The 12,864-nt window shown below is 36.4% G+C and overlaps 1 protein-coding gene across 1 annotated transcript in view; it reads left to right on the forward strand.

The window, feature by feature from the left end:
- Window positions 1–3,442: 3,442 nt before the first annotated feature.
- Window positions 3,443–12,864, forward strand: part of Cbp80 (Nuclear cap-binding protein subunit 1) — a 462,862-nt gene continuing 453,440 nt past the window's right edge. The window contains exon 1 of the mRNA XM_090406510.1: window positions 3,443–3,581. Coding sequence (XP_090262636.1) covers window positions 3,551–3,581 — 31 coding nt within the window. The 5' untranslated portion in view covers window positions 3,443–3,550. The remainder of the gene's footprint in view (window positions 3,582–12,864) is intronic.

Below are 12,864 nucleotides of genomic sequence, written 5' to 3' on the forward strand. Positions count from 1 at the left end.
TTGGGAACTTGTAGAAGATAGGCTTAGAAAAAGTTTTTCCAGTCGGAGACAAAGGATGCAAGTGTCCCTTCCACTGAGATACCCAGGCCTACAATAAAATAATGATTTTTATACTATTGACGATTTTAACAATAACTATACTACAACATAACAACTTGTAAGGATTATTCAGAAGTAATCAGTAAGAAATTATTTCAATCACAAGTGAAGTAAAGACACGTAATTTACAATAAATGTGCAATTTATTGACATATAATAAAACTCGCATAAGTATTCTATAGTTGACAAGAAATTATATTCCTGTTTTAATCCTTTAAAATTCCTTTACCCAAGTATAAGCAAACAAAGTTTTCATGTGCAGTATCTGCACAACCCGTCTATTGGTATATATTGATATTACATCCATTGCCTCAGTATCCCATAATATGAGGCACACTTCATTTCAGAAGTGTATTGTACACCAGCACTTCGTAGAACCGACCTTGGCAATGTTCCAAGAATAGTCAATTCATGCTGAAGGGGAGAAAGAAATAAAGGATGTACGAATTTGTCACCAACACGCGAAATCACGTGCTTAATACGTAAAATTTCTGTTGTACAAGCAAAATAGTTATAATTTAAGGAACTAGAATTTTCATAAAAGAAAAGCTAACTTTCCAATGTATAATAATAAACAATCATCCAACGAAACGCATTGATTACCCTAATATCGGAATGGATTCTCCTTCTTTTGACATGCGCAGAAGTCTCGAAGGCTCTCGCATCTGTGGGCGTACAGTATATTGCTATGAATCATGGGAAGATTCATCAGTCGGTCTGGTTTCGTTAATTACTGTTATTCCATCAGTGGACATTCACTTTCCATCTCTTCAGTGGGCATCATCCGATACTGTATGACCACTTCTTACCTTGGTGTTGTACCACACCAGTCCTAGCTAGGTGGTCCTGTAGTATTTTCTTCTAGAGACTTTAGCTCTCTGAAGGTCAGTTACTCCAGACACACAATCCAATCACCTCACTGTGAGTCACTCCTCTTTTTTCAGGAATTTTACCTTCTATTACTATTTAGAGAAGTAGTCCCCTTTCGATCCTCCTATTGTGTGCAATGTATTTTAGATTTCATCTGTTGGTATCTATAAAGATACTTAAAATTATATCAATCCTTTCTAACATCCATCCATTTGTATGCATTGCAGTATATGATATCCTCAACAGCCTCAAAAGTAGCTATCCTTTTCCTATTAGAATGTATTTGCTATTCGTTCCAAGTCTGACCCATAAGTCGCTGTTGAAAAACGAGCTGCATCTACAATCCTCATGGTTAATACGGTACAACCTATATTAACCATTCCTAATCCTCTTCTGATGTATTTTGGAAAACAATTCTTCATATTAATAATGAATTTGGAGGTACTCGATTTTTTTGACTACCTTAATTCTTCCTCCATTAAGGTACTGTTTCTCTGAGCTGCCCCATCTATATTTTCTCTGAAAATCATAATCTTCATCCTATTAGGATTGAGTTGAACTCCTCTATTCATGATGATTTCATTAACTTTGTCAAGCATTGTCCTAGTTATTCCTTGTCATTTCAAAGGAGTACCATATCATCAATATCTCTGATTGCTGATCATTCTCTCATGTATCCTAATTTTTGTCATAAGCTCATCCAATGCCACTCTCATGAAGTTTTCATCATAGATACTAAACAGGTGGGAAGGCACATATCCATAGGGAGTCTAAATTCTTTATACTTTACAATGATCTGTTTATTGTAAAGTATAAAGGATCGTCCATGTATGACGATCCTCAATCCTATTTAGAATGATTTTTAAAAAACATCTTGCTTGCATTAGATATTAAACTAAATAGTTCTATAGTTCTTGCAATCCTTCATATCTCCCTTTTCGTGCAGTGTTATGAAAACCTTTTTATTCTATTCTCTAGGCCATGATTTTGTCTCCAACGTAATCAATTTATGGATTGCCCTTGATCATAATTAAAGCTGCTAGGAATCCATCTACATCTGGGACCTTATTGTTGTTAGGCTGTTTAATTTCTTTCTCAACCTAAGTGAATGAGTTTCCAAATTGAAATGTTCGCGATGAGAGGGCTCCTCCAAATTTCGTTATCATCTCTACTCTATAGTTCCTTACAGTACTCTTTCCATCTGTTTTGATTTCCAGTTCTTTCGCTAGTGCTGCTCAATTTCTATCTTTGATTATATTCAGTTTGTCTTTTATAAGTGTGCCTCCTGATCTGAAACTCTATCTCTTCACATTTTTCAGTATGAAAAATTTCATTATCCTGCCTTATGCATTATATTACTTCTCTATGTAGTCTTATGTAATTAAGTCCCTGTGTATCTTTGTTTCCTCAACTGCCTGCTTTTGATCTGATTCCATGTTGAATATAATATTCATGGACCTCTTGATCTAATCAGGAGTAGATATTTCTTGGCTGTATCTTGTGTCCTTGATTCTTTGGTATATCCTTGACCTTGACTCCTTCATAAAGCATTTACTGTGAGTTCACCTCATAGTTTCGAAAAGATCATCCAACCGAGTTGATGTTTCATCTGTGAATCCACTAAGCATTACTCTGATATCCAGTCTGATCAGACTTGCTTGACTTTGTAAGGTTTCGGAGTCTTAGTCTTACTTTGGCTCACACTAGCTTGTGGTCTATATCACATTCTGCTCCAGGACAAGTATCAAATCATAGATGCTTGTCTTCCGCCGTTGAAGAGGCTGGTGGCTTGACCTATAAGTGTTAGATGGACAAGTATAGGTCCGTCGTGGCTATTTCTCGAAGCAGGAATTAGTAGTAACTGATCTGTTAGCATGGGCAAATCTCAAACACCTTTTTCACGGGTTTTATGTGCCAGTCTTGAGAGTGACATGTTCCGTCTGGCACATAAGACCCGTCTAGTACGGGTGTTATGTGTCAGACGGAACATGTCACACTCAAGACTAACTGTCATTTTCCCTAAGAAAAGTAAATCTCTCCTTGGTAGGCAGTCCAACAGAGTGTGTATGTTTTCGTAGAATTTCTCCACCTCTTCATCAGGCCTATCTGTGTGGAGAGCATAAACTACGACGATTGACACTTTAGTAGGATGAGCCTTAGCTCTAATATAAAGTATACTGTCATTAACGAGATTATAACCAAGAGGATTTCTTGGTTGAACTTTCCTCATTACCACAGCTCCCAGGAATATACTAAAGTTGCATAACATCAACAGTTAAAGTCATCAGCCTCTATATCCATATAGACTAGATATTACTACAAAGTTTGTGCAAAGTTTATGTGCTTACACTTGGGTAAAAATCTAAAACAAGAATATGGCTTGATATTATTGGCTTTTTGTGTGCGATTTTTCACATTGATGACTTTCACTGCGATCGTTTTAGCCGGTACTGCTCATTGTTGTCAGTAGAGTGAGTTTCTGTGTTGCTAGTTAAAGATTTGTGATTGTTTTCACTTTGACTCGCTTTATTTCTACTTTTACGCCTTTTAAGCTGTGTTGATAATAAATTTTATAAATAAAATGAGTCGACGAAGAAATTATGAAGACGATGGTAAGTGCAACATTTGGATTCTGTGTTATCTTGATTGAGAATAAGCCAATGCCTAAAATGGTTATTTGAAACTGTGCAGAGTGTTTCCCTAGATTTACACGTTTTCAGCAAGTGTTCCTTTATTTGCAATTGGTTGCAAAATGTAAACGTAATGAATTACATAAGACAGTAACTGTACTTTTAAAGTGAGGGGTACCTCTTCAAAAACTCTCTGTGATCTACAAGGTCAATCTAAATTTCAGTGAGATTTAGTCAGTGACCCAAAATCAGTGAGCGACCCAAAAGGGTGCACGTGGGTTTTGATCCCGTTCTTTCACCTCATAGTTATGAATATTATTATTATTATTATTATTATAAAAACCTCCATGGAGTCAAAGACTCATCGTGGGAGGTCCACTGTTATACACACAGTTTATCATACTGTGCCTTAAATATATTCACTGTCTCTGCACACACCACACTCTCGGGCAAAGCATTCCAGTCACTCACCACTCTCCATGCAAAAAACCTGCTCCTCACTCCCTTGCTCACACCCTCCTTATACAGCTTCCAGGAATGACCTCTTGTTCTCCTGCTATCCTCACCCATTCTGTGCAAAACCTCCCCGATGTTAATCTGGTAATGACCACTCAACAGCTTATATGTCTCAATCATATTCCCCCCCCCTCCTCCTTCTATCCACCAATTTCTGCAAATTGCATTTTGTCAATCTGTCTTCATACTCTACATTCCAGAGACCAGAAACCACCTTAGTCAATCGCCTCTGAACTTTTTCCAATGCAATTTCATCTTTTTGAAAACCAGGTGACCAGATCTGTGCACAGTAATCCATATGTGGCCTGATCAAAGCCTTATACAAAGGAACCATAACATCCTTACTTCTACAAGTCAATGTCCTCCGCATCATTCCCATTATCCGCTGTGTTGTCTTCACTATTTTAGTAACATGTCCCCGAAATTTTAGGTCCTTGTCTACAATCACCCCCAGATCTCTCATTTCCTCTACCTCTTCCAAGATATTCGCACCGATTGTGTACTTTATATCCCATCTCTGCTTCCCAAATTTCAAAACCTTACACTTTGAGACATTGAATTGACATCCCACTTATTTACCCATTCAGACAGTGTATTCAAGTCCTCTTGCAAAGCTACAGCATCCACACTACTCCTGATAGCTCTGCCCAACTTTGCATCATCTGCAAACAACTGCACATCACCATTCAGACCTCTCCAGATATCATTTACATACAAATTAAACAGCAATGGACCCAAAACAGACCCTTGAGGTACACCACTAGTAACTTTCCTCTTCTGGGATATCGCTCCTCCATAGACAACTCGCTGATACCTATCAGACAACCAATCTCCAATCCAGTGAACCAATCTACTGTTCAGCCCCATCCGTTCCAATTTAATTACCAGCTTGTCATGTGGCAATTTATCAAACGCCTTTGCAAAATCTAAATATACTACTGTATATGCAATACCCTTATCCAACGCATTTGTCACTTTATTATAAAAAGATTAGTTGATTAACTTCGAAGAAAAAATGACAAATTTTCGTACACGTGCTGGGGTAATTATCTTAAGGCTTAATAAATAAGAAACCTTACTTTAAGCAGTTCTGCACTTGACGTTATTTATTATTATTACTATATACAATTGAACTTTCAAGGATTCTAAGACTTAGCCAACCTGGTTGGCTGAGTGGTTAGCATATCTGTTCTCTAGCCTTTTTGCGGGAGAGCGTATCCGGGGGTTTGAATCCCGCGATGGGCATGGATGTTTGTGAGTGTCTGTGAAAATACTAGTTGTGGTGGCGGGCAGTAGATGGCGTTGATATAGTTGGGAATTGAGTGGTGGAGACAGAGAGCTGTAGAGTAGGTGACCTCCCTTGATGAGTCTTTCTCCCTGGAGGTGTCACATAATAATAATAATCCACTCAGCATATATAGTACGCTCACAGATACGAGACTCTTTAACACTCTGACCACTCTGCGCATGTTAACAGAAGGAGAATCCATTCTAATAATAGGGTAATCAAACCTTATTGTGGGATGAGTTGTTATTATTACATGTCGGAAAATTAACTTCTCTTTTATGATCATTGTAGTGGTAACTATTTTGCTTGTATAGCAGTTGGAAAATTTTACCTATAAAGCATGTGATTTCGTGTGTTTGCAACCAGCTTGTACATCCTTCATTTCTTTCTCCCCTTCAGCATGAATCCATTATTCTTGGCACAAAGCCAACCGAAGCTCAAGCAAGTGTGGGCATACTATAACATTAATGTTCATCATATTTACACTTAAAATCTAAAACAACAAAAACAACTCTCAACATAATCAGTCACACTTACAAAATTACTTGTCATACAACTCTGTGAACTCATTCTCCAATGTTGCATCTATCACTTTTTCTGACAGCATAATCCATTTGCTTGTTTCTTGTGATGAGAAAAGTCATCTCTTCACTCTCCTGTCACACTCAGTCACACTCACAAAATTATTTGTCATACAACTCCATGAACTCATTCTCCGATGTTGCATATATCACTTTCTCTGACAGCATAATCCAATTACTTGTTTCTTGTGATGAGAAAAGTCAGCTCTTCACTCTCCTGTTCACTGAACTCTTGTCCATCTTCCATGTATGAGCTCTTGTTCTTTTCCTGCCTACCTTGTTTTGAAAAATTTCTCTTGTATCTGCCTTATAAAAATCCCTCACCAATTTCATATTACACTTCCTCTGCCTGTATGACAAATGCAACAACTGTCAGTTACTCAATCTGTTCTCATAGTCAGCATTCTACAGTCCTGAAATCATCTTACATATTTTCTTTTGAACTCTTTCAATGTCTTATATAATGGACTTTGTCACGACTTAATGTCATTTTCATTGTATGTAATTTTACGTGTCCTCTGAACTTCACTCCTCTATCCACAATTGTCTCCAAAACCCTTTCCTTCTTTACCACTTGCAATGCATTTCCACTAATATAGTATACTGCATTCCATCTCCTCTCCCTGAAATGCAAAACCTTAGCACTTGTCAGCATTGAAGATAAGTTCCTACTCTTCTGCCCACAGAACCTGCCCATTGAAATCCTTTTCATGTAAGCTAACAGAGTTATTTTTCATAACTCTTCCCAACATTGCATCATTGCAAAAACTGAATGTGTCCTTTGAAGCCTGATGCTGTGTCATCAGTGTATAAATTAAATAACAGTAACTCTAATGCAGAACCCTCTGGCACCTCACTTGTTACCCTTCATTTCTGGGATACCACCCCTAACATGCTGATATCACTTACTCAGTCTCTAATCCATGCCACCAGTCTTCTATTTGCCAATGTGTTTTCCCAATTTGAGTAAAACGAAACAAAAAAACTTTCGGTATTTAAGATTTTATTTAAATATAAAGCTCTGTATTGTGCCTTGCAGATTAAATATGTATATTGAATGGGGAAAAAAATGATGCATTTAAGTTTTGGAGCATTAGAGTGTTGGATCCTGTTATGGAATCAGAGGACCTGTTCATAACTAAGGCAGCTACATTGCCTCCATTTGGGGAAAGTGATCATGTGGTCATGACTTGGAAGGTAGCAAAATGTGGAAATTCCTCTTAAGAAGGGCTATATGTGGAACTACAAGGGAGATGATTATGATACACTTAGGAATCAGCTTGAAGAGTTCCATGGTATAAAGATCCGCAAAGGAAGGATGTTCACAGTGTAAGGGAAATAGTCAAGGGATGTCTGGAGTAAGCAGTATCACATTGTATAGTAATATCACCCAATTTCAGGAGGGTAAATTGACATGTTTGCCTATGTAGAGAGCACCTAGACTCTATGTCATAATGTTTAGTGAATTTGAAATAATTAAAATGTCAGGGGAAAAACATGGTTTAAGAAGGTCAAGGCTATCTGACCATGTCTGACCTTGCACTCCCTTGTATGTGGGAGTGATATATATTAAAAAATAATAAGAATTTTTAATAAAGGAAAGAGCTGTCCTTCGGTGGAGGGAGAGTTGGTGGGACTGGTTATGCTGTCAACTGTAGGATGCTGAGGCGGAAGGGTATTGGGTTTGTGAATTAGTCTCCTTATCCTCTTGCATATCCTGGAGTGTATAAGGTTCCATGTGCTTGCAACTTTGGACAGGTTAGTAGCTCTGTTAAGATCCCCTTGATGAACTTAATAAACTACATTTGTGCTCATTAAATGGCAAAATCAGAACTGGTAGATTGTACTGTGGGTATTCTTTCATACAGTATTAAATAGAAGACAGATGTGTTGCATAAAAGTCAGTTTTGATCGGAGAGACTGTTTTTAGAATTGGCATCAGCTATGAAATTCTCCCCTAACCTCTAAGTGTGGTGGCTACATTAATTTGCACCAGATCTGGTAGACTGTCATTCTAAGATTACATTTAGCTTGAAATCTCTGAATTGTTTGTTTTTATCTGGCCCCTAGAGGGTGTCTTGATAAGGCATTAGTCCCTTTTAAGTTACAATTAATATAAATATAAAATAATATAAATTGTTTCTGCTACAGTCCGAGTAGAGCATTTTAACGAGAGTTTTAATTTTTTGCGCTGAAGATGCTGGTTTGAAATCCAACAAAATATTACAGACTCTGTAAATTTCTTTCTTCATATGTCATCATCATCAGTTTCCAGATATATACCCCCAAGGAGTATTCAGGTTACTATGACAGCACTACGTGATTAAGTTTACATTATTATTAATCTCTCATCCACAATTTTCCTCCAAGTTTATTATTGCTTGTAAGCACTCTGATATTGTCATGTCTAACATTTCATTCTTCTAAGGCAGTTCTAACTGAATCAATCCAACTAGACCTTGGTCTTCCTCTGGGTCTCTTTCCTGCCATCTTGGCATCAAACAACCTGTTTTGCTAACCTTTCCTCACCGATTCTATTAAAGTGGCCAATACCACCTTAGATTAACTTTGCTCACACATTCTTGAATGCTAATAATGTCAAGTTCCTTTCTAATATCTTCAGTATTAATATGATTCTGCCGTTGATGCCATTGGTTCACTCTCCTAATTTTTCTAAGAACCCTCATATCTGTGGTCTCTAGTCTTTGATCAAGATGTTTCTTCAGATGTTTATACCATAAAACACTATTATGAATTAGAATTTTCACCTAGTATTGAGGCCATCTTCTGTGAACTGGGATCCAATTAAGTCATAGTGGAACATAGTGTGCTTAAATTTAAGTATAACAGTTAGGTACATGATATGATTCCTGTACTCTTTAATAGTTAACTATGTCTAACCTCCAGCAGGTTATTAATAGGTAAAATAGAAAATAATTAAGTAATGTTGGTTGTTTAAGAGAATCGCCTCAAAAAATTGGAAAATCCAAGACAGCCATTCCTATATTTCAATTTAGTTTGTAGAACTGAGGTTAACAGTCCTTTGTAAAATCATAAGTTATTTCCATACCAAAATGACTTATGGAGGGCTGTATTCTCTGTCTGACAAAGATAGCATGTTAAGTAAGACTGGACATTTCAAGTATATGATGCAGTTTTTCATGCAAAGAAATGCTGACCTTTCTGTTTGTTCTATGTAAGAGAAGATCACAAGAGCAAGATTCTTGGAAAACCAATATAAGACAGTGGATCCAGTTTACTTTAAGAGAAAGCAAGATGGAAGGTTGCTTACAAACTGGTTTAATGACTTGCAAGTTTTCAGAGTATACAAGTCATACTGCATTCTCTGAAGAATCTTAAACATAAGGAATAGCAATTCAAGACATCTTGTAGAGATAAATAATGTTTTCTATTATTTTTGCTATGAGATGGATGATCTAACCATTAGAACAAATTGCAGATTTAATAACATTGAATTCTTTTGGTAGAAGCACTTCTGTGGCACAGAGACTGTGAGCAGTGGATTAAGATTTTGAAGATATCAGACTTTTGGACAGAATGGTGATAAGACATTCAATCAGTCTGTCTTTCTGTAGACAGAGAACTGCCATCAGGTTGTCTAAATACAAGAAGTCAGGTTGCTTACAAACTGGTTTAATGACTTGCAAGTTTTCAGAGTATTCAAGTCATACTGCATTCTCTGAAGAATCTTAAACATAAGGAATAGCAATTCAAGACATCTTGTAGAGATAAATAATGTTTTCTATTATTTTTGCTATGAGATGGATGATCTAACCATTAGAACAAATTGCAGATTTAATAACATTGAATTCTTTTGGTAGAAGCACTTCTGTGGCACAGAGACTGTGAGCAGTGGATTAAGATTTTGAAGATATCAGACTTTTGGACAGAATGGTGATAAGACATTCAATCAGTCTGTCTTTCTGTAGACAGAGAACTGCCATCAGGTTGTCTAAATACAAGAAGTCTGAAAAGAAAAGTTAATTATGGATTCCATTTTTATCTTCTGGGAACTAATTCTGTGGTGAAGAGAGTTGATCTTATGCAGAAATATTTGAATTCATGATTGGAAGGAATTCCAGATGGCAAAAATATTGCTTCAACTTCTTTTACAACCTTCAAGTTCCTTTACATCCTTAATTGTATACAATGTTTTTGTCATGTAAAATTCCATATTTTTGTCATCTGGAATTCCATTCAGAACTTCAAGCATATATGTATATCAGCCTCCATCTAACATAGGGTGTAGTTTGTTAGAGTGAAATTCATAATTGTCTTCCCTTTCTAGATTACTTGTGCTTAGACAGCCTGATAGAAGTTTCTATCTACAGAAAGAAAACTGATACATGTAGAAAGAAAGATCAATTATAAGTTTTATAATTTATCTATTCTATTCTGAAGTTGATTACTGTGAAAATTTTAATTTGTTGTGCTTACACCCTTAGTTCCACAGAAGTGTTTTTGCAACAGGTGTTGAATTTGGCTAAATCCACATTTTGTTTTAATGGTTAGGATATTCATTTCATAATTTTTTATGAAAGATTTATTATTATTATTATTTTTTTTAAATAAGAAACTTTGGCACCATTCTCTGCTTCCTTGATTAGATATCTGTATGATTTTTGGTCCATATTTTCAAGGTGTCTTGAGAAGACAGACTTCTTTGCTTTCTAAACTTACTAATTTCTTTTTGCCCATTTTGCAGGTTATTTTCTGTCGTGCATTCTCTTAAGGACAAGTTGGGTCCATTCTCCTGTGTGGGTTTTACTAGGTTCTTATTCTCTTGGTCCTCTTATTTAACACACACACAAAAAAAAGTTAGCATTTACTCACATAGATGAAAACTGAAAGTTCATCAGATACCTAATCTGACAATGATTGGCTTAGGTTTTCTCAGCTATTCAAAGTAATTCTGTTAAACACCCAATCACTGTTTTATTTTATTATTATTTTTTTTTTCTGTGCAAGTCTCTCCCATTAATAAACTTTTAGTATATTAATACGATAGATGGGCAAAAGATTTATTCTTTATAGACACGCACGAACAGTGGCAAGTTTGTCGCCAATACACACCAAAAAAGAAGTATAGGGAAATAAATAAAAACTCTATGTTTATTTTAGTTTGTAAGTATAGTTGTTAAAAACTAATTACTGATTAAGTAATAAAATTATTAAGTTAACATAAATGAATCTTCGAAAAATAAAATTGTGTCTTGCTTGAAAAGTGTTGCCTGGGGCAGACCCCCCCCCCCACTAGCTACGTCACTGAGCATACACCAACCAAGACCTCAACATCTTTTCATTATTTGGCAGAGTTTGAAAAAGCCACTCACGTGTAAGTGTTCTGTTTCGTCCTTTGAATGACACACCCTCACGAATCGCTTCACCGAAATCAGAATCTAGATGTTAAACCACAGATGCAGTTTAACGTATCAGTAAGATCAGTGTGTCAATTTTACTTGGCCAAAGACCAACATCTTTTAAGTCAACAGCTGGAATTTTTTGTTCGTTATACTCCTTATTGCTTGTTGAAGTTGGAGAATCACTTGACTTTCATGATGGTTTGAATTTGGAAACTGCTTCACTACTGAAATGCTGAGGTATTTCAGTAGTGCACCTTCATTCTTTTTTAATTCTTTCTCCCTAGCCTTTTTCTTTTTTCTAAAGGCTGCACCACTTTCTTTTATTCGCTTTGTCATAAGTAAGAATGAAAGAATAATAAGAAAAAAGAAAGATGTTCATAATAACTCATAATTAATTACATAAGGAATAACAAGGATCCTAAAATTCTGTCGATGGCCTTAGTTATACTCAAAATTAGAAGAAAAAAAAACGTTTTCGCAAATGTGTAGTGAGTGTGCAGTGGCGCTGCTGAAATGCAGCTGCAGGCATAAGCAATAAAACAATGCTGTGCCATGCGTTTTATTGTTTTATTTTTAAGAATTTGAATTATAGTATGATAGGGAAATATAACAGTTTTGTTATATTTTATTTATTTTAGTTGTAAGTATAGTTGTTAAAAACTAATTATTAATTAAGTAATAAAAATTACTAAGTTAACATAAATAAAAGAATCGTCGAAAAATAAAATTGTGTCTCACGTGAAAACCCAAAAAAAGTGCTTCCCCGGGGATGGCCGCACTATGCTATGCTACTGACACACACACACATGCTGCTTGGAAAGAAGTCAGTGGACATCTTACATGCAGGGTGCATCATGCCATGTAATGAGTCATGGGTTTATTGCCAGTATAAATTGGAGAAATACGATAGTCCCAAGTCAGTACAATTGTGTCTGGGTGAAATGGCTGCAAGAAGGGAATTGATGGAGTTTGAAAGAGACATTGTGATAAGATGCCATGTTGCAGACCTATCTGCCAAATTGATGACAAATTGGGCCATCCCAGTTCATCAATCAGTGATACCATACTGAGATGGAAATGCAAGAAGTCAACTGTAAGTGCTACCCACAGTGGACGACCTATCATACTCGTTGAATATGATCATAAGGTGCTACAAAGGATGATATGTAAAAAACTGGTGTTTTTTCATCTGACATGTTGAATGTAGAGTTCCATGCATCCACTGGAATTACACAAAAAACATTCAAATCCAAGGCTCACAACATGAATTTCCATGGTAGGATCACAATATGCATGCCCACATTAGTTGAATCAGCCTGCAGTTTTGTCTTCAGTGGTGCAAAGAGCGTGTACACTGGTATGTGGAAGTTGTTGGAAAGCTGTGTTATGGAGTGATCACACACTATATCCTCTACCGAGCAGATAGATGGGTGTGGCAGATGCCAGCGAATGTCTCTTACCAGAATGTGTTATCCTGCCTATGAAATTCGCAGGTG

The sequence above is a fragment of the Typopeltis vanoorti genome, chromosome 16 (assembly GCF_054136105.1).
Source record: "Typopeltis vanoorti isolate ZY-2024b chromosome 16, IOZ_Tvanoo_1.0, whole genome shotgun sequence".
In the NCBI taxonomy this organism is placed as follows: Eukaryota; Metazoa; Arthropoda; class Arachnida; order Uropygi; family Thelyphonidae; genus Typopeltis; species Typopeltis vanoorti.